Raw genomic sequence first — 22,775 nt, forward strand, 5'->3', positions numbered from 1 at the left:
TAAATTATGATCATTTCAGCAAAACAAGTATTACACATTAACCTGTAGTTGCTAACGTTATTTTCTTTTAGAAAAGGAGATCTTAAGTAATCTTTTAAAAAATTAAATACTGTGTTTCCTTCAAATTACAGACTTTCAGTGATATGCTGAATAGATACCTCGGCTTAACAATTAAGACATTTATGTATGCTAAAGCACTATGAATCTGGGCAAATAAAAACATAATTTGCCAGGAAGAGATGATAGAAATGGGCGTATGTGGTAGAATCAAAGAGGCCCTGAGCCTGATAAAAGCAGATGTATAACTCTCTATGGTGCTTTATACTTCTGAGACTTTTTTTAAACAAATATTTTATATGGATCTGCCTGCCTTTTTCCCATTCTCTAGAAATTAAAATATGTTGTTTTTATGGCTATTATTCTTGGACACACAAGTAAATCAGCATGTGTATTCAGAAAATAACTTACTTGATTTCTGACACATAACATGGTTAAGATGACTTTATTTTCGGCATTTTATATATATATATAAAAGTATGTGGCTCTATCGTGAGTCTCATTTTCAAGGTATTTTTGTATGTACAATGAAAATGCAACTTTTAATTTTACATAAAGCTTTTCAGAAAATCTTCCAAAGTCCTGTGAGATGGAAAGAATTTAAAAATTGACATCATTGGCACAAGATTCATGTTAATGTTTACTCATGTAAATAGCACAAAATACTACCTAATTAGTGTGGTTGGTAAATTTTTGGTACTTTAATTTTCTGTGTTATTGTAAACCATGCATAAAATGCTTGCCTATTGAGAAGTGCAGAATTGTCAGAGCTTAAACAGCTGACATCTGCTTACTCTGTTAAAAAAAAAAAAAGAATAACAAGCCATTTCAGCCTAATCTACCTCAAATGTGTTCATGTAAATGGAGGTCCATCTATTGACCTGTGTTCTTTTCAGCTCAGGATTGGTCCACATGGTTTATGAGACCAGGAAGGCTGATTTGAAATGCAGATGTCGAGAGAGTGAAGTACACCCTCCCCTTTTTTCTTTGCTGTATCTGTCAGGGTGAAAAATGGCTTGCACAAGGGTCAGTCACCCATACTCACTTAATTACTTTTCTTGGACCCACAGAACTGTCACAAGCTGTGGTGGATGAGGGAGCTGTTCCTCTTTTAGTCCTCTGTATCCAGGAGCCAGAGATTGCTCTGAAAAGGGTTGCGGCCTCGGTCCTCAGCGATATCGCCAAGCATTGTCCGGAATTAGCACACGCCGTGGTGGATGCAGGAGCCATCCCTCACCTCGCTCAGATGATCGTCAGTCCCAATGCGAAACTGAAGGTATTCTCACATAAGGTCAAAACAGTACTCAAACCCTGCTGCTTACCAGCCGAAAGAAAGAAAATGCGTCTACATTTAAAAGCGATTCGTAAATGACCATCATAAAGCAGATTTGAGGATATCATATGTTTAGTCTCTTAATACGTGAACACAACACAGTAAGGCTTGGACAATAAAGATGTGTTTGGGAAAACTGTGATACTGAAAATTAGAAGTCACAACAGTGGTAACTTTAATACTGAAAATAAGGAATTGAATCCCAGGGTTGGAATGATGATTGAATGTCAGGGTTGAAGAGACCTAAAGGTGTTCTTGCCCACCAGAATAATATTGAAGTTTCTTCTGAAAATTGCCATATTTATACTAACCCTTTTTATAGCTTTCTAAAATCTGACTTTTCAGTGAATAGGCTTACATTATGCCGTTATATTCTAACAGATATTCTATAATGTTTTTAAATTGTTAACGTTAACTAGGCAGTGGAAAGTTCTTCAGGTTGGTATCAACATTGTGCCCATACGGGATGCTGGGCTGGCACTGCAGGCGGTGGCTTTACCCGCTACGCCACCGCGCCTGCCCCATATTTTAGAAATTAAGTATATGCCTAGGGTTTGGGTGTCTCAAGGCTCGGAAATCTCAGGTTACGTTTGCTACATAACTTTTTCCTTCTTTATAAAGCAAGCTGGATGTGTACACAGCTGTTGGGTGACACGCGGGCTCTGGTTCAGTGTTGATTTCGCTCTCACAGTGCCAGGTCCTTTCTGCGCTCAGCCAGATTGCCAAACACTGTGTGGACCTCGCAGAGATGGTCGTGGAAGCGGAGATCTTCCCGGTCGTGCTCACCTGTCTGAAGGACAAGGATGACGATGTGAAGAGAAACGGGTCTATCTTAGTGAGAGAAATCGCAAAACACTCACCCGAGGTAAAATAAACAAATAAAAGTAACGTATAGTCGCTCTTAGTTTTAACTAAAATGCCCGTTGTTTTGCAGGGCCCAGGGGTTGTGCCCCATGATCTGGTGAGCTCGGGGTGTCCCCTGCCCAGCATGATGGGTGAGGGCTGCATCCCCCACTTCTGCCTGCGAGATGCCAGCAGCCCCACTCCTTCTAGGCAGCAGCAATCAAAAATGTCCCAACACTTTGCCCAGTGTTCTCCAGAGGGCAGAATTGTCCCCAGTCGGGAACCATGAGGCTGTGTTGCTAGAGTGTGGGTTTGCAATTCCAGTTTCTCATCCTGCGCAGCTCTGCATTTCTGGGTTATGGGGCTGCAGACCTCTGCCGTCTGTATCATTTTGTGTCGCCTGGAAGCAGAGAGCCTGACATCATGCCTCCAAGTTGGGAGAGATCACAGAAGTCCCTGTCCAGTGTGACCACGCTCACGGCTGCTGGTAACGCAGCAGTTTCTTGCTCTGAGTTCTCAGCTGGAAAAGAGAGACAAAGCAAGGCTGTGTTGATTCCAAAGTTGTATCTTTTTTTTTTTTTTTTTTTGTCCTGTGTATAGTTTGGCTAATCCATTTTCATTTCATTATGCTTTCATAGTCCTCACTCTTTATTTCAACTGACATCTTTATTTGCTTGAGATTTTTCAAAATTGAAGTGCACCCAGCTAGGACTCATTGGCGGCAGAGGGGGCATGATGAGGTTGGAATATCTCAAGTTGGCGTTGCCTTTCGGCATCCAGTGCTTAATCCGCTCCATCCTCACGCACCGTGATTGGACTTTTGATGGTTAGCTAGTTAGGAGCCAGCCCTGGGCTTGGTGTCTAGGGGACAGATTTTGACATCCATTATAATAGAGATAGAAGTTGTGCCATCAATGCACAAGCAATTGAACCACCCAGCAAAGCTCCTCTCGGTGATTATATTTGTGCGCTCGAGACAGCAGGATTATCGCACTGGTATATTTCTTTCATAAAGGCAATCATTTTACTAAGAGGCATCTCTGTTTTCACCAGTCGTTTCTGGGTCCTGAGTGAGTGCGGCAACACTAAGCCAGCACTTAAAGGCCATCGCAGGCTTTATGGTCCCACTTACCCAGTTCTCGCTCTTTTCTCTTAGCTCTCTCAACTGATAGTTAACCGAGGAGGAGTGGCTGCTGTGATTGATTGCATCAGCTCCTGCAAAGGGAGCATACGGCTGCCCGGCATCATGATGCTCGGCTATGTGGCGGCTCATTCCGAAAACCTCGCTATGGCTGTCATCATTTCCAAGGTGTGTTCCCGCTCCGTCTTCCCCCAGTCACTGCAGTAACCACAGATTGAGATTCTCCCACGGACACCGAATGTAGCTGATTGGAGGGAAGGAACTCCCTGAAAAACAAACGATGCACTGCTTCAGTGCTGATTGCAGTATTCATTAGCGAGTTTCCCAAAGCAAGCCTCCAAGTGAGGGAAGTTTAAAAGTCTTGCCCACTGTTGAATACTAACAAAATGTCAACTCTTGACTATTAATATTATGTGTATTTAAATATTAAGTGTATTGGTATGTGGAAGGATTAATTGTGTATATTTACAAACCATGTAAGCCATAAATAACTAAGTAGGGGTGGGTGTTTGGCCTAGCAGGCAGGATGTGTGTTGAGGAGCCCACATCCCACATCAGGGTAACTGGGTTCCATGTCTGGCTCTGGCTCCTAACTCCAGCTTCCTGGGAGAGAGCAGGTGATGGCTCAAGTATTTGGGTCCCTGCCACCCATGTGGGAGACCTGGATGGAGTTCCAGTCTTTTGGCTTTAGCCTGGCTCAGCCCTGGCCATTGTGAGCATTTAGGAAGTGAACCAGCAGATGGAAGCTCTTTCTTTTTTGCACTCTGCCTTTCAAATAAATAAATAATAATTTTTTGAAAAACTGTTGTAAATGACATACCCAGTAGTAACTTTTCTCAGATGTCTCTACGTCCTCCCTTTCCTGCCATCTGAGTGGGAGGTGACAATGACTAAGCGCTTTGTTTTTATCCAGATCCCTTCTTCAGCTTGCATGAACTGAGTTATCTTCTTAGATGCTGGCCATGTCACAGAGCAGTGTTTTTGCTTCTTTGCTCTAGGGATTTGGCATTAGCTCAATTCACAATTTGGTATGAGTCCACCAAATATGGGGCAGCCCTGCATCATAGTGGGTGCTCAGAAAACATGGGTTGATAACTAAATCTAGAACCCCTGGAGAACACACCAGAGGCCATGTGGCATGTGTGTGTGCGTGCCGAGCCTCCAACGCATGGCTTTCTCACTCCCGTGGAAGAACTACTGCCGAATGTTAAACAGAAATGTGGCACCTCTCTCATCCCTTGCTCATCCTCTGAATTGAAAGGAGCCTTGGCCGGCGCCGCGGCTCACTAGGCTAATCCTCCGCCTAGCGGCGCCGGCACACCGGGTTCTAGTCCCGGTCGGGGCGCCGGATTCTGTCCCGGTTGCTCCTCTTCCAGGCCAGCCCTCTGCTGTGGCCAGGGAGTGCAGTGGAGGATGGCCCAGGTGCTTGGGCCCTGCACCCCATGGGAGACCAGGAAAAGCACCTGGCTCCTGGCTCCTGCCATCGGATCAGCGCGGTGCGCCGGCCGCAGCGCACCGGCCGCGGCGGCCATTGGAGGGTGAACCAACGGCAAAGGAAGACCTTTCTCTCTGTCTCTCTCTCTCACTGTCCACTCTGCCTGTCAAAAAAAAAAAAAAAAAAAAAAAAAAAAAAAAAAAAGAAAGGAGCCTTGCATGGTAGTCGTCTGCCTGTCCCACGGTGACTCTCAGCTCCCTTCTTGTTGGCGGCTCTCTGCCTTCGCTCTGCTGTGACTGCTGGAGCAGTAGTGGCGCTTTGGGAAGCGGCACAGCGACTATGTTGCTGCTGTTCTTGGTCCTTGGTTCTTTTGCTGATGGTCAGAAATCTTCTGGCTTCAGGAGACAGAGGAAAGCAGCAGCAGGTGCTCTTGCTTCCTCCCCATCCTCCTCAAACCGACCCAGAGCTCAGCCCTTCTTTGCACTAGGGGTGCTGCGGGCAGCTCCCAAGCTGGTTTGTTTTTCAAGAGAGAGCCGAAGATCAAGCTAGCAGAAGTAGCTGGAGGCAGACCGCACAAGTCCTATAGCTCTCCCTCCTTTTCCTTCGTGGCACTGTTTAGGACTGGTGGTAATATTCTACATTTAAGTGGCGCGTTGTAGTTTTCGAAGTGCACTCATGCCCCTGTGTCCTTTGCTTTGGGAACAACTGGAGCCCCTGGGGAGGAGCCGGCTCCCTTTGCTCCTGCGGCTGATCCGTCTTGTTACCTCCTGGCTGTGCTGGCTCTCCGGAAAGCCACTTCATGCGGAAGACAGGTCTGACCTTTTACACTGGCAGACACACCACAAAAAGGGACCGGGGAAGCAATCTAGCAGGTCTCCTCGGGAACCGGTCCTAACAACCAGAATAAAAGGAGGTGGGAAAAAAAGTGTACATGACGCTTTTGGCCTTCACTGTGGCAGCGTGACCACATGATACTGGTTTTTGTGGTACTAAATTCAAAGTGATTACTAGAGTCTCAAGTTAGTTAGAGAATTATGCCTATGCAGGTTCAGGAATTAGAATTTGGTTTGATTATTTGCTTCTTCCATGGGGATATAAACTGTGATGTATTAAAGTCCCTTTAAGTTAACTTCTGTTTCAGCACATAGATAAAACTGGAAATTGCCTACGAGGCAAAATATAAGCACATTTTAGCGATGTAACACACATGTTCATATCTACTTTGACATTCAATCGTGTTAGAATAGGCAAAAGCATAATTTACAAGTTAATGGAAAATTAACCAAAATTAATTGAAAAATATTCATGTGCTGTTAGGTGATTCCAAGAGTTCATGGAAAACTGACTTCACCTTTTAATTCCATTTTCCATGAACTTTTTGAAGTGCTCTCCTATTTCAGGACTTTGGGAAAACATTTCATATACAAGATGTGTAAGATCCTCACTCATCTGATTTCGAATCCATAGCACTTTTTTTTGTTCTCAGATTTGTTACACTTGGTGAAATGTTATTTCTTGCAAGATTCTAAATTGATGTTTTTTGGCAAGGGTAAACACAAGGTTTTAAAAACCCTAAGCATTTTTTGGATTGTCCTGATGGAATCCGGTTTTGCCTACTTTTGAGTCTGCAGCGTCTGCTGTTTGGTTAAATGCTCCCCTATTCGAGGGGAGACGCTAGGAGAGAGATTCTCAGTTTGGCTGGATTGTTACAGATAATTAAGGTCATTTAGTCCTAGTCATTTTATTGACTTAGAGAAATGACAGCCCCTGTGATGTGCTCGTTTATTGAGCCATTTAGAGAAGAAAGGATGAAGGCTGAAATGATTTCTTCTCATGTTTGAGCCCGTCCGAAGACTCTTTAATCCTGCTCTAGATTCATAACACTTGTTCTTTTGATCAACACCACAGGGTGTGCCCCAGTTGTCAATCTGCTTGTCAGAAGAGCCAGAAGATCACATTAAGGCCGCGACTGCTTGGTCCTTAGGACAGATTGGGAGACACACTTCAGAGCACGCCAAGGCTGTCGCGGTCACTAACACCCTGCCGGTCCTGCTGTCCTTGTACATGGCCGCGGAGAGCTCCGAGGACCTCCAGGTTAAGGTGAGCACGCGTTTCTTACAGGCTCGGGGAACGTTTATTAGACTTGGACCCATTTTAAAAAAATATATCATTTTAAATATCTCAATTGTCATTATGAACAGTGTTGCTTTTGTGAAGAAATACAAATCTACCAGGATTGAGGTTCAGTCTTCTTTGAAAATGGGTTACCCTTGCCTCTGAAACCCAGTGACGTGTTTTAAAGAAAGTGTCTACAACTGCCAAATTGCTTATAGAAACAAGCATCTGGTTATTGCATTTTACAGTGCTGTTAGCTTTTCTTATGAGGGACGAATTGAAGAATAATAGAATACTCGAGGTAGAATTTGGTCCATGTTCCATTTTTAAAATTGAGTGCAAAGAGAATTTGAGATGGCTTTCAAAGGTGAAATGTAATTAGTGAGAGGGTATTTGTGTGTGCTGTGCCTCTGCCAACCTTAAGACCACCTGATCTTTTTGTTACATGTCTTGTATTTGTTCTTTAAAAAAATTATCCACAAGGTTCATTAAATTGAGCATTTTAAAATCGTGCATTTTTAAAAGCAGATTTTGTGAAAAAAAAATTTTTTTTTTGACAGGCAGAGTGGACAGTGAGAGAGAGAGAGAGACAGAGAGAAAGGTCTTCCTTTTGCCATTGGTTCACCCTCCAGTGGCCGCCGCGGCCGGCACACTGCGGCCGGCGCACCGCGCTGATCCGAAGGCAGGAGCCAGGTGCTTCTCCTGGTCTCCCATGGGGTGCAGGGCCCAAGCACTTGGGCCATCCTCCACTGCACTCCCGGGCCACAGCAGAGAGCTGGCCTGGAAGAGGGGCAACCGGGACAGAATCCGGCACCCCGACCGGGACTAGAACCTGGTGTGCCGGCGCCGCCAGGCGGAGGAGTGAAAAAATATTACTAGAAACTAAATTGATTCACAAAATATGAATAAAAAGTAAGATGGGTTGTTTAAAATTTAAAAATTCAAAGAAAGGAGATGTTTTCCAGCATACTTCCTGTTAAAAAATATGTAACTTTTTGAAAGCAGCTTGCAGAATGACCAGATTGAGGAAAGTTCACGGGAAAAACAAAAATTCAAAATAAAATTCATAATAATAAATTAAGCTTAAGTTTCACTTAAAACAGGAAATTAACAAATAGGAAAAAACCTTGCTGAAACTTGACTTTTGGGTGGTACAGTGAGACAGCAAGGGATTCTGAAAGTTACATACAGTGAATCATTTCTTTGACTAAAAACTTTATAAAAGTGAATTTACACTTAGTTGGTAATATTTACATGTTATCTCTCAACAAACTCAGTGCGGGAAGTTGAATTCTAAGAGTAGCATTTTTAAAATTGTTCTAAGACTTTCTAGACCAAAGCACTGATGTGACAGACTCGGGGCTTCCGACACACGTCTGCCGCGTGGAGTGTGTGCTTCGGCAATGCATGGTGGAGACAGGCGGGTAGACGGTGTGTGCACTCCCAGAGGTCTCTCCTGGTTTGAGCTCTCCGATTCTGCAGCTGTCTGGGGAGAAACCACAACTCCATCTCCAGTTCTGATTTGTCCGAGTATGCTGATTTCCATTGACATAGAATTTTAGCCTTTAGGCCGCCTATTTCATTAGCCCGTTATCGTCATTTTCTTTCTGCTTCTCCTAGAGTTTCCTCCTGCCTCCCCCTCCTCTTGGCTTCCTGTCCTTTGCTTGGCCTCTTCTGCAGGCTGTCCCCGGGCTACAGTAGTAGATTTCGAGATTGTCCACAGATAAATGGTTGATGTCTTTAAAATGATTTCTATCCCCACAGATTCTTGCATTTAACAGCTTTTAGTTTCTTTCGTGCTTTGGAAATCAGGTAAAAGAAGAGATGTGCTAAAGTGTGAATCAGTAATTGTGGGTCAATAGTAACTACAGCTTGAGGAACCCTTGCAAATAATCTCGTAGGTAGCACTGTGTACTCTTTATATCCCAATAAGCTTTATATGACTTGATTTTAAGAGAAGTATTATGATGTTATATTGAATAAACACCACTGAAGTAAAATATATCTGAAAACTTCATTTTCTGGAGCTAACTTTTACTGTGTTTTAGTTTAACAAAGGTGATTTTATTAGGCTGTAATTAATGGAAATTAAGTTCCTTCTGCCTATATTTGATGCAGTATTTGCTTTCAGAAAATACTCTGGGTTTTAAATCAAAAAGTGGCATCTCTGTCAGTCTCCTGTTGGCGGTGTTTCGGAGGCGCTCAGTCCGTTTACTCTCCTTTTTCAGAGACTCGATCCTTCCTCTTTCTTCCCCAAGGTCTCTCGTGTTGCGTCAGTGGTTGTTTTAAAAGCTTTGGAGTGAAGTTCATTCAAGTCTGCTTGACTTGATATTGTCTCAGTAGGGAAAGTGTGTCTAGGAGCCTCTTGAGCGGCCCAACAGTGTTTCTTCCTTGTTGCTCTCTGGCAGCTTTCAAGTTCTAAGGCTATGTTGAAGTTCGTATTCCCCCAAAGGCTCATAGGTTGTGTAAGTGTTCTCTAATTGGTTCCAGTCCAAGAAAACCAATGATCAGCCTTTTGGAATCCCTCTCGTGTTGTCACATAGACTCACTATTTGCCTGCTCTTAGCTTATTTCAAATACCTTAATAAAAACTTTTTAAAAAACCTGTTATTTGGCCGGTGCCACAGCTCACTTGGCTAATCCTCAGCCTGCGGCGCCGGCACCCCGGGTTCTAGTCCTGGTTGGGGTGCCGGATTCTGTCCCGGTTGCCCCTCTTCCAGTCCAGCCTCTGCTGTGGCCCGGGAATACAGTGGAGGATGGCCTGAGTGCTTGGGCCCTGCACCCCATGGGAGACCAAGAGGAAGCACCTGGCTCCTGGCTTCTGATCGGCACAGTGCGCCGGCTGTAGTGGCCATTTGGGGAGTGAACCAACAGAAAAAGGAAGACCTCTCTCTCTCTTTCTCTCTCACTCTCTAACTCTGCCTTTCAAAAACAAAAACAAAAACCCTGTAACTTAATAACGTTACCTACATGAATTCTGAGACTACTTGGACATCTGTGTATTGATTAAGAGACATCATATTGTAGTGTTCCATCTCAGTCTGATATTTGAGTCAGTTGATTCTGTAGCATTTTGAAGCTGTGTATAGGATTTTTACATTGTGTTCTTGTGGTCATAGTTCCTCCCTCTTTTTTTTTAGTAGTTTTAGTAGTAGTACATATATCATATAATTTACCCATTTAGAGTGTGCAATTCAGTGGTTTTTAGTGTGTTGACGGAACTGTGAACTCATCAGTACAACCTAATTTTAGAACATTTCAATCTCTACAAAAGAAATCCTGTACCCATTAACAGTCAGTCCACATCCCCTGTGCCTATCTCCAGCAGACATTAATTCACTCTCTGTCTCTGGATTGGCCTCTTCTGCACGTGTCATTTAGATGGAATCACAGGATCATTCAGATAGCTTCTTTGCTGCTTAGTCTGAGTTTCAAGGTTCCTCCGTGTTGTGTATATCAGTATTTTGCTCCTTTTCACTGCTAAATAATATCCCATGGTATTAATATAGCACACTTTGTTTATTCATAACCTCACTAGTTGATGGGTATTGGATCATTGCCACTTTTTGGCTATGATGAATAGTGCTGCAGAGAAGATTATTGATCAAGTTTTTGTGTGGATGTATGTTTTCATTTCTACTGAATATATGTGGGGGGTCTTCAAAAAATTCATGGAAAAATGCATACTATGAAAAAACTATGCATGATTGTCAATTGTGGGGATTTTTGCAGCAGAATAAATACATTTTTAATTATATTCTTCTATAAACTTTTTGAGTATCTTTGTTTCTACAGCTGGAATCTCTGAGCCACTGGTGACTCTGTTTAACATTTTGAGGAACTGCCAAACCATTTTCCAATGTGCTGTACCATTTTACATTACCACCAGCAATGTACAAGGGTTCTAACTTTTCCTCAACCTTGGCAGTGTTTGTTATCATCTTTATTTCTGCTGAGAGCCATCTTAGTATGAACTGCAGTCTCATGGTTTTTTATTTGCAGCTCCCTAATAGCTAATGATACTGAAAATCTTTTCATGCATGTATTGGCCACTCAGATGTCTTCTTTGGAGAAATGTATATTCAAATCCTTTGCCCATGCTAAAATTGGGTTATTTACCTTTTTATTTTGTTGTATTTATTTATTTAAGATTTATTTATGTATTTGAGAGACAGAGTTACAGACCAAGAGAGGGAGAGATAGAGAGAGAGGTCTTCCATCCACTGGTTTACTTCCCAGATGGCCAGAATGACCAGAGCTGAGCTGATCTGAAGGTAGGAGCTTCTTCCATGTCTCCCATGTAGGTGCAGGGGCCCAAACACTTGGACCGTCTTCCACTGCTTTCCCAGGCTGTTAGTAAAGAACTGGATTGGAAGTGGAGGAGCCGGTGCTGTGGCACAGTTGGTTAATCCTCCTCCTGCAGTGCCGACATCCGATACAGGTGACAGTTCTAGTCCTGGCTGTTCCTCTTCCAATCCAGCTCTCTGCTATGGCCTGGGAAAGCAGTAGAAAATGCTTGGGCCCCTGCACCTGTGTGGGAGACCTGGAAGAAGCTCCTGGCTCCTAGCTTCGGATCGATGCAGCTTCAGCCGTTGCGGCATTTGGGGAGTGAACCAGCAGAAGGAAAATCTTTCTCTCTGTCTCTTCCTCTCACTGTCTGGAACTCTACCTCTCAAATAAATAAATAAAATCTTTAAAAATAAAAAAAAGGAAGTGGAGCACCTGAGACTCAAACTGGCACCCATAAGAAATGTCAGTGCTACAGGCAGAGGCTTAACCTACTATGCCACAGCATGGGCCCCTATTTCATTTTATTTTTGAAGATGTATTTATTTATTTGAAAGTCAGAGATACAGAGAGAGGGACACACACACACACACACACACACAAACACACACACACATTCTATCTTCTGGTTCACTCCCCAAATGGCCACAATGGCCAGGGCTAGGCTAGGCCGAATCCATGAGCCAGGATCTTCATCTGTGTCTTCCATGTGGGTGCTGGGTCCCAAGGACTTGGGCCATTTTCTGCTGCTTTCCCAGGCACATTAGCAGGGAGCCAGACTCTTGTAGAGCAGCTGGGACTCAAACTGGTACCCATATGGGATGCAGGCACTGGGAGTGGCAACTTTACTGGCTGTGGCACAGTGCTGGCCCCTATTTACCTTTTTATTTTTTAATTTTTTTTAGTGAACTTTTAAATAAATTTATTTATTTATTTGAGAGGTAGAGTTACAGACAGAGGGAGGGAGGAAGGGAGAGAGAGAGAGAGAGAGGGAGAGGTCTTCCATTCTGTTGGTTCACTCCCCAAATGACTGCCATAGTCAGAGTTGGACTGATCCAAAGCCAGGAACCAGGAGCTTCTTCCAGGTCTCCCATTGGATGCAGGGTCCCAAGGACTTGGGCCGTCTTCCACTGCTTTCCCAGGCCATAGCAGAGAGCTGGATTGGAAGGGGAACAGCCAAGACTAGAACCGGCACCCATATGGGATGCCAGCGCCGCAGGCAGAGGATTAACCTACTGTGCCACACTGCCCTCCCCCCCCCCCCCATTTATCTTTTTAATACTGAGAGAGTTCTTTACAGGTTCTCATAAGATGCATGATTTGTATGTATTTTCTGTGAGTTCTGTGAGTTGTCTAAATACTTTCTCTTTTTTTTTGACAGGCAGAGTGGACAGTGAGAGAGAGAGAGAAAGAGAGAAAGGTCTTCCTTTGCCGTTGGTTCACCCTCCAATGGCCGCCACAGCCGGCGCACTGTGACCGGCGCACTGCGCCGATCCGATGGCAGGAGCCAGGTACTTCTCCTGGTCTCCCATGGGGTGCAGGGCCCAAGCACTTGGGCCATCCTCCACTGCACTCCCTGGCCACAGCAGAGAGCTGGCCTGGAAGAGGGGCAACCGGGACAGAATCCGGCGCCCCGACCCGGACTAGAACCCGGTGTGCCGGTGCCGCAAGGCAGAGGATTAGCCTAGTGAGCCGCAGCGCCGGCCTAAATACTTTCTTGATGGTATTGTTTGTATCACAAGAATTTTAAATTTTAAGGAAATTAAATTTATGTAGTTTTATTGTTGTTGTGTTTTGGTGTTAAATCTAAGAAGGCTTTGCCTAACCAAGGTCAGGAAGACTTACTCCTGATTCTCCCTCCATTTAATCACTGAAACTCTTCGGGCCACAATACTTTCAGGACAAAATTAACTTTACGTTAAGAAACTTTTGAAATATTTTAGGCAGTTTTCATCAAAAACACCCTTTAAGGAAAGCAACAATGAGTGTTTCTTGTTATTTCCATTTTCTGTGACAAAGAATTGAAGTGGTAGCGAGTATTTGCAATTCTATTTTATTAGCATTTTTATGTGTGTTGAGGTTTAAAAAAAAAGTGTTGTCACTTAATGTGTTTTTTACATTATCCAATTTCAAAATGTACCACAGAGCCACTGATACTGGCTCAAAATCAAGATAATGTGGTAACTGTTCACAGAAAGACATATTTATCAATGGGATTGAATGGACAATCTGAGGTAAATCCTTTTATAGTCAGGTGGCTTTTCACAAAGGTGCCAAAGAACTTAACATGGAAAGGCTAGTCTTTGCAATGAATGGCGCCAGAACACTTATAGCCTCATGCAGGAATATTAATTTGGACTTTGCTGTGGCTTGGATGCAAAATGTTCCCCAGAGGCCCTTGTGTCGAAGGCTTAATCCTCAGGGTGGTAACATTTGGAGATGATGGAATCTTTAGGTGGTCAGAGGGGCTGTGCCTTAGAAGGTAGTTCTCCCGAGAGGGTTGTTATAAAAGCCCAAGTGTGGCCCCAGCCGGTCTCTTTTGTTTCCTGTCTAGTCTTGTGATGGCCCCCTCTCACACATGCTCACACTAGGGTGGTTTCCACCATTCTGCGATACAGTCAAACAAATGAGGCCACCTGATCTTGGACTTTCAGCCTCCAAAATAAGATCCTCTTTCTCCGATAAGTGGCCTGCCTCAGGTATTTCGTTGTGGTAAAGAAAAGCTGACTAAGCCAGACCCCTACCTCACACCACACACCAGAATTAACTCCCATCACAGATCTAAATATAAGCCTTATAACTACAAACTTAGGAGCAAATCATTGTGACCTTGGACTGAGTGATTTCTTAGATATGATACCTGTAGCACAAGTGATAAAAAAAAAATGTTGAAGTTTCATCAAAATTAAAAACTTTGATGCTTAAAAGACATCATTAAGCTTCTCCAAGAGAATACCAAATGGTGGATGATGCTGATGCAGCAGGAGGGCCTGGAGGCCATGGGGGCCCTGGAATGGGAGGCTCAGCAGTGGCATTGGGGTCCATCATCACAGTCAAGGTCAGGGCTGGGGCAGAGGCTGTGGAGCTCACGAAGGCAAGATCAAGCACAAGGAGTGGCTCCCCGTTACTAAGTTGGGTCACCTGGCCAAAGACATGAAGACCAAGTCCCTGGAAGAGATCCGACTCTTCGTCCTGCTCATCAAGGAGTCTGAGATCATTGACTTTTTCCTGAGGATGAGGGTTTGAAGATTATTTGTCGCCATCAGGGACTACAACGGTCATGGTCATGTCGACCTGGGTGTGAAGTGCTCCAGGGAGGTAGCCACTACCATGTGAGGGGCCGTCATCTGGCCAAGCTCTCCACTGTGCCCGTATGGAGAGGCTACTGGGGGAAGATCAGCCAGCCCCACACTGGGCCTTGCGTGCCGTGGCTCTGTGCTGGTGCCTCATCCCCACTCCCAGAGGCACTGGCAAAATCTCCACCCCGTCCTCAAGAAGCTGCAGCTGCTGGCTGACACTGATGACTGCTACACCTCAGCCAAGGGCTGTACTGCCATCCTGGGCAGCCTCGCCAAGGACACCTCTGATGCTACCAGCTCTCTGACCCCTGACCTCCGGAAAGGCACTGTCCCCCAAGTTTCCCTATCAGGAATTCACTGAGCATCTGTGAAGACCCACACCAGAGAGTTTATGCTGAGGACCCTGGCTCCACTCGTGGCTACAACATGGGTGTTTACAGAAGAGCAATAAAGTGAATTAAGGCTGTTTTTTTTTTTTTTTAACACCTTTAAGAAAGTGAAAAGGTAAGCTTTACAAACTTGGAGAAAATATTTGCAACTCATAAGTAACAAATGACTTGTATTTAAAAAAATATAAAGAGCTCTTAAAACTCAACAAAAGGAGGCCAGGCACTGTGGCCTAGTGGGTAAAGCCACCCTCTGAAGCATTGACATCCTATGTGGACACCGGTTCAAGTCCCACCCACTCCACTTCCCATCCAGTTCTCTGCTAATGTGTCTGGGAAAGCAGCAGCAGATGGTCCAAGTGCTTAGGCCCCTGCCACCCATGTGGAAGATCCAGAAGAAGCTCCTGGCTCCTGACTTTGGCCTGGCCCAGCCCTGGCTATTGTGGCCATTTGGGGAGTGAAACAGTGGATGGAAGACCTCTCTCTTTCTCTGCCTCTGCTTCTCCCTGTTCCTCTCCCTCTCTGTAACTCTGCCTTTCAAATAAATAAATCTTAAAAGAAAACAAAACAAAACTCAGTAATAGGAAAGCAAGTAACCTGATTAAACAAACTCGAATAGATATTTTACCAAAGAAGGTATACAAATAACCAATTAGCACTTGAAAAGTGGTTTAACACCTTTAGCCGCCAAGGAAATGCAATCAAAAGCCTAAGGAGGGGTGGGTGTTTGACACAGCGGTTAAGCTGCCTGTTGGGATGCCTGGGTTGACTCCAGCTCTGTTCCTGATTCCAGGTTCTTGCTGATGTACCTCCAGATGAGACAGGCATGGCTCAGATAGGGCCCAGCTTAGGATAGGCCTGGCCCGGCCCAGCCCCAGCTGGTATGGGCATTTTGGAAATGAACCAGCAAGTGAGAGCTCTGTCTGTCTGCCTCTCCCTTTATCTTATCTCTACCTCTTTACCTCTCAAATAAATGAAATAAATAAAATTCAAAAAACTTTAAAAAATAATGGTACTACTTCACAACCACAGGAATCCTGTAATCAGTCAAACTGAAAATAGTTAAGTGCTGACCGCCATGTGGAGAGCCTGAACCCACTCCCACTGTTTGGTGAGAACGTTCGATGCTGCAGTCATGCTGACAATGTTGGCCATTCCTCAAAATGTTAAACGTAAACGTGTCATCATTACTCAACAGCCCCACTCCTAGGTGTCCACCCAAGAGAGACGAAAACATTTGACACACAAAGACTTGTATATGAATCTTCATAGCGGAATTATTCATAAAAGCCCAAAGTGGAGGCATCCCAAGTGTCCACCGACTGGTGAATGGATAAGCGAGATGTGGTAAATCTGTATCACGCAGTGCTGTTTGATAATGACAAGGAAGGAAGTGCTGATGCATACTTTGTCTAGGGTGAACTTTACGAATATGATATTCTGTGAAAGAGGCACAAAAGTTCACATATTGTGTGATTTCATTTCTATGAATCGTCCAGAAAAGCCAAATTTATTGAGACAGAAATAGATTGGTAGTTGCCTGCAGGTGGCTGGGGGTTGTGGGAGGAGAGACTAGGAAATGCCTAAAATAGGCATGGGGTTTCTTTTTGGGGAAGATGAAAGCATACGCAAATTAGATCGTGGAGATGATTGTACAGTTTTATAAACTTACTAAAAATCATCAACTGTGTACTTGAACTGTGTGAATTTATGATATGTAAATTTTATCTCAGTAAAGTTGTTTAAAGATCCCAGGGTCAGAATTAGACATGTAAACAAAATCTCAATTAGGGGATGGCACTGTGGCACAGCAGGTTAAAGCCCCAACCTGTAGCACTGGCATCCCATATGGGCAATGGTTCGAGTCCCAGTTGTTCCACTTCTGATCCAGCTCTCTGCTATGGCCTGTGAAAGCAGTAGAAGATGGCCCAAGTCCTCAGGTCCCTGCACCCACGTGGGAGACCTGGAAGAAGCTCCTGACACCTGGCTTCAGATTGGCTCAGCTCCAACCACTTTGGCCACTTGGGGAGTGAACCAGGGATGGAAGACATCTCTCTCTCTGCCTTTCTCTGTAACTCTGTCTTTCAAATAAGCAAAAAATAAATGTTTTTCTAAAAATCTTAATTAGCTAATATTTCTTTCATGCTGGATGCTACAGCTGATTATTGATCACAGCATGTGAGCACATTCTTACCTGGAAGAATATATTTGTAAATTGAACATATTTCTTTTTTTTTAATAAAAAGAATTTCTCCTTATATTTATGAGGCTTAGATAACTTTGATTCTTTTTTTTTTTAATTTTGTTTTATTTATTTGAAAGGCAGATTTACAGAGAGAGAGAGAGAGGGAGGTCTTCATCTGCTGTCACTCTCCAAATGGCTGCAACAGCTGGGGCTGTGCCAGGCCAAAGCCAGGAGGTGGGAGCTTCTTCTGAGTCTCTCATGTGGTTGCAGGGGTTCAAACACTTGGGCCATCCTCCGCTGCTTTCCCGGGCCATTAGCAGGGAGCTGGATTGGAAGTGGAGTAGCTGGGACTCTAGCAGGCCCCCTTATGGGATGGCTTAACCCATGACACCACAGCACCGGCTCAAGCCTATTTCTTTCAGATGAAAAATAGTGAAGCTCAGTGAATTTCCTGTGTCATTGGAATCCTCTCTAGAGTTCTTCCTTAGTGACCGACAGCACCTCGAGTATGACTCAGTGGATGTGATTTCTGCTCTGCATCAGCAGCTGACGTCACTGAAAGCAGTGAGGGTAAACTGCAGATGGTTTGCAGCGGTACTTACTGTACCCAGGTGTGTTGAGAAGTGAGTTTAATGCCAGTGTTGGTTTGTTCTACTTGTGGAAAACAGTTGGACTGCATTTCTTACATTATGTAATCTAATTTATAAAACAGCATTTGAAGGCAAATATGTGGAGAGGAACGAGGTTATAAGACTCTTTAGTTTGGGTCTCCGGGAAACCTTACATTTAAGAGATCTTTTACTGATAGCACAAATGTGCTATGAAAGTTTTTCTGAGCCCACTTACCAAGTATAAAATTCATGGTGTGAAAATAAAAGGGCTGTTTGAGTCCAAGAGCACCGCTAAGCATTCAGCAGCAACGCCACGATCCCAGAAGACCTGACTGGCTGAGGCCTCAGAGTGAGAGCAGGGAAACAGGAGGCCCTGAGGCTGCACTGAGGCCCAGAACTTCAGAGGCAGGTGTGGACTCTCGTACCGAACAGCCACAGACACACGGCTGTGTGAGGCTTCCCAAAGAGGAGGAGGCAGCCCCGACACGAAGAAGGAACCAGCAACAGCGGGGCCTTGGAGCTGGCTGCAGCTTTGGAGGGGGGCACAGGGGACAGTACCCTGTGGTGTCGCTTGGAAAGAGGGAAGAACGCGGGGCGGGGGGAGTGGGAGAGGTACGTGTGGCACCTGCTCTTTTGCTCGGGGGCGGCACATTGGCTGTTGTAGAGAGGAGCGTCTCTCAGCAATCAAGTAGAGTCGAGGAGTTTTGCTTCCATCCGTGGATGTGGAAATTTCTGCCTATGCCTTGGGGCAGCTGTCTGCAAATGCTCAGTGAGCGCTGCTCGCGCTGCACGTTTCTGACCACATGCATGCAAGCTGGGAAACCTCTGGTGAACGCAGAATACCTGATAACGGCATCCTATAGCAAACAGACTCATTTTCTCCTGGTTGTCGACGGGAAGAAACGGAATATTAGTTATTTCACAGTTTCAATACATATAAACTTCTACGTTAATAAAATAAAAATGTGTGAATTTATGGGCTCTAACTTTATGCCTTACAACTTTAATTTCCTCATAGGTATTTTAGGAGCTCAATTATACACTATATGTTTTATGATTTAACACCAAGACCATTGTCAAGGTAGTCTGTGAAAAAACTAATCAAAAGTGGAAGGCGTTTTCCCGACCGCTATTTTTAAAAACAAAGGCAGTCCCAGGAGAGACTGGGAAATGGAGTTGATCTTCCAACTCCAGGAATGTGGGACACGGATTCTTGTGGCGCTCCCGCTGACCCCTCGCTTTCGCACGCATTTGGCTTTGTGTCTCCACAGTGTGAGAAATCCATGAAGAACATCCTGCAGAAGTGCACCCACGTCCCCGCCCTGGAGCCCCTCCTGCATGACGCGCCCCCCAACATCCTGAAGCACGTACTGGAGCAGTTCAGCAAGGTGAGAGACGTTGTCTGCGCCAGGAGGCGGCGAGGGAGCGCCACGGCCTGCTAGCTTGTGCTGGCTCCTGCACGAGGCTCCGCCAGTCAGCTCCTGCAGTTCACCCACAACAAAACACCCCCCCCCGCTCCCTCCCGCATTCTTCACAGCCTCTCTCTCTCTCTCTCAATGTTCCCAAGAAGTAATGAGTATGTCAACACATAGAAACTTTTTTTTTTTTTTGATAGGCAGAGTAGACAGAGAGAGAGACACACACAGAGAAAGGTCTTCCTTCCATTGATTCACCCCCAAAATGGCCGCCACGGCCAGCGCGCTGTGCCGATCCGAAGCCAGGAGCAGGTGCTTCCTCCTGGTCTCCCATGCAGGTGCAGGGCCCAAGCACCTGGGCCATCCTCCACTGCTCTCTCGGGCCACAGCAGAGAGCTGGACTGGAAGAGGAGCAACTGGGACAGAACTGGTGCCCCAACCAGGACTAGAACCCTGGGTGCTGGCGCTGCAGGCAGAGGATTAGCCAAGTGAGCCACGACGCCGGCCCATAGAAACTTCTTAATACAAAGAAGTCGCCCTCCCTGGGGGACACTGCTGAGATCTTATAAGTGGCAGTCACTGGTGCTAAGGAAGGAGATTCAGACTGCAGGAGGTGGGCACCACCACAGACGGGACCCCTGATGACAGCAAGGGATGAGAGAACGGCTGTACCAGCACAGTGCTTGGTGCTCGGGTGACTGTCACCCTGTGCTCCACATGTTCTGCATGGGTGACGGAGCACAGCAGGAGTGCGCCCTGGCCCTGGAGTCAGAGCTCGTGTCTCCCCTTAGCTAACTTACCCACAGAATGGGAATACTAAGAGTGCTTATTTCACAGGATCACTGTAGAGATTAAAGATATTCCACTTTTAAGAATGTGATCCCAGGGGCTGGTGCTGTGGCACAGCAGGTTAATGCCCTGGCCTGAAGCACCAGCATCCCATATGGGTGCTGGTTTGAGTCCTGGCTGCTCCACTTCTGATCCAGCTCTCTGCTATGGCCTGGGAAAGCAGTGGAAGATGGCCCAAGTCCTTGGAACCCCGCACCCGTGTGGGAGACTTGGAAGAAGCTCCTGGCTCCTGGCTTTGGATTGGCGCAGCTCTGGCCATTGCTGCCATTTGGGGAGTGAACCAGCAGATGGAAGACCTCTCTCACTCTCTCTCTGCCTCTCCTCTCGTGTAACTCTGACTTTCAAATAAATAAACCTTAAAAAAAAAAAAAAAAAGAATGTGATACCAACCTATGGAACACTCTAATACCAGAAACAACCAAAAAGTCATTTTGTAAGTAACAAAACATGCAAGTGATTATATTAAAATGTTTTTCTTAAACAGAGGGGAGCAATTTCATTTTAATAGCTTTAATACTATAATAAATGCACGACTGTTTGCATGCTACATTTCTGTAAATAACAAACAAAAGCCATATATCTACAGCATTGCAAGCAGGCCCTTCAGGGAAGCAGAGCCGGTTCTAGGTGCTCTGTGAAAGGGACCCGCCAGGACCTCCAGCCGTGCCTCCAGCATTGCCTCCAGCACCGTGGCTCCTGGGAAGCAGCCATTTTGCATTGCTGAAGCCATCTCAGGGGAAGAGGGAAAGGGAGGGGAGGAGGGGGAGGGGGAGGGAGAGGAAGGGGGAAGGGAGAGAGGGAGGGAGGGAGAGGAAGAGGAGGGAGAGGGAGAGAGGGAGAGGAGAGAAAGGGAGAGAGGGAGGGTTGGGGGAAAGGGAGAGAGGGAGGGGGAGAGGGAGGAGAGAGGGAGAGGAGGGAGAGGGAGAGAGGGAGAGAGGGAGAGGAGAGAGAGGGAGAGAGGGAGGGTTGGGGGGAAAGGGAGAGAGGGAGAGGAGGGAGAGGGGGAAAGAGGGAGGGGGGAGAGGGAGGAGAGAGGGAGAGGGAGAGAGGGAGGGAGGGGGAGAGGCAGAGAGGGAGAGGGGGAGAGAGGGGGAGGGGAGAGGGAGAGAAAATCTTTCTTCTGCTGGTTCACACCCCAAACAGCCACAACAGCTGGGTCTGAGCCAGGAGCTTCATCTGGGTCTCCCACATTCCCACATGCATGTAGGCACCAAGCATTTGGGCCATTTCCACTGCTTTCCTAGGTGCGTTAGCAGGGAGCTAGATCGGAAGTGGAGCAGCTGGGATTTGAACTGCTGCTTGTAGGGGACGCCAGCATCGCAGGTGGCTGCTTAAGAAGCCGCACCACAACACCTGCCTCTTCCTGAAATTTTCCTGTTTGGCTTGACTTTCATACTCACAACTGTAGTAATCTGCTCTCCACAGCCACCCTCCAAGTGCACCTGTTTCCGCTTCATTCTGCAGCGCTCTTGTCAAATGCAGTGATTTTTTTCCCCTTTAAGTTCTCACTGGTCGCCCTTTAAAATCTTCCCTTGGATTTATGGATTCTCTCCTCCTCTTCCATCTCTTCAACATCTCCTTAATCTGCTTTTCTTTGCCTATTGCTTAGTGAACTCATTCATTTGTTAAACATCTGTTGAGCATCTGTAGGACGGTAGGCAGGAGGGAAGTGACTGAATGAGTCACTGAATGAATGAATGCATAGTTTCTGCCTTCACTGACATTGACACATGACAGACATATAAATGGGTAATTAAAATCTTATGCGGTAATGCACTGATAGCGGTTTGACAGAGTGCTGGGGAGTGGGGGCGGGGAGAACCCAGCTCATCCTGGGCCAAGGGCGCCCCAGAGGAGGTTTCTTCACAGAGGAAACACTTGGGCTGTGTTAAAAAGGAGAGTAAGCCAGAATCAAAGGAAACGAGCAGGTGGTGGGTGTGGAAGGACTTCCCAGGAAGAGAAGAGGCCCCGGCAAAAGCAAGAAGAGGCCCGGCAGGTCTGCTTTGGTGTCCCTGAAACAAAGCTTGGGATGGAGCTTGGCTGGTGAGCGGCACCGGGGCTCAGGGCCCTGGCCTCGCTGTCCCGGCACTTGCCTTTCATTTTGCAGGCAGTGCAGTGAGTTGAGTGTGTGTAAACTTCGCGTTTTACGCTTGTGAGCCCATCTCCAGCACCTTGGCTCATGGGCACGGCCTTCCTTCTGTCTCCACAACATAAAAAGTTTAATGGATTTCCTGAAGGAGCACATCTCACCTCCCATTGTCAGCAGATTCGGGCCCATCCTTTTGAAGGTACAGAGAGCGGAAGTCCTCTTCCGCGTGTTCTCAGATGTACCGTGATGACTTCGGGCAGCAATAATGGGACCTGGAGTGGGAAGGCTGACCTGTTTCTGTGCTTGGTTATTGCAGGTGCTGCCGCATGACAGCAAAGCTCGAAGATTTTTTGTTACAAGTGGTGGCCTCAAAAAGATTCAGCAAATAAAAGCAGAACCTGGCTCTCTCCTTCAAGAATATATCAATAAAATTAACAACTGCTACCCAGAAGAAATAGTAAGGTGAGGAACACAGACTTTGGGAAATGTAATATTCCAGACACAGGGCATTTCGTCATGGTTAGGACACTATGTCCTATGTCAGAGTCCCTAGCTACAGTCCTGGCTCCAGCTGTTGCAGGCATTTAGGGAATGAATCAGTGGATAGGAGCGCTCTCCCCCTTGCTCTGTCTGACTCACAAATAATTTTAAAAATTATAGGGGGTCAGCACTGTGGAGCAGGGGGTTAAAGCCCCAGACTGCAGTGTCAGCATCCCATATGGGCACCGGT

The 22,775-nt window shown here is 45.8% G+C and overlaps 1 protein-coding gene across 3 annotated transcripts in view; it reads left to right on the forward strand.

Moving 5' to 3' along the window:
• Positions 1-22,775, forward strand: part of SPAG6 (sperm associated antigen 6) — a 78,344-nt gene that overhangs the window by 48,834 nt on the left and 6,735 nt on the right. Inside the window, exons 5-10 of one of the 3 annotated variants that reach the window (XM_051820695.2) lie at positions 1,128-1,333; positions 2,082-2,255; positions 3,390-3,542; positions 6,718-6,909; positions 18,964-19,080; positions 22,362-22,507. In XM_051820695.2, the coding sequence (XP_051676655.1) occupies positions 1,128-1,333; positions 2,082-2,255; positions 3,390-3,542; positions 6,718-6,909; positions 18,964-19,080; positions 22,362-22,507 (988 nt within the window). The remainder of the gene's footprint in view (positions 1-1,127; positions 1,334-2,081; positions 2,256-3,389; positions 3,543-6,717; positions 6,910-18,963; positions 19,081-22,361; positions 22,508-22,775) is intronic. The other 2 variants (XM_051820697.2, XM_051820696.2) reach the window with 2 other exon arrangements.

The sequence above is a fragment of the Oryctolagus cuniculus genome, chromosome 13 (genome assembly GCF_964237555.1).
Source record: "Oryctolagus cuniculus chromosome 13, mOryCun1.1, whole genome shotgun sequence".
Classification (NCBI taxonomy): Eukaryota; Metazoa; Chordata; class Mammalia; order Lagomorpha; family Leporidae; genus Oryctolagus; species Oryctolagus cuniculus.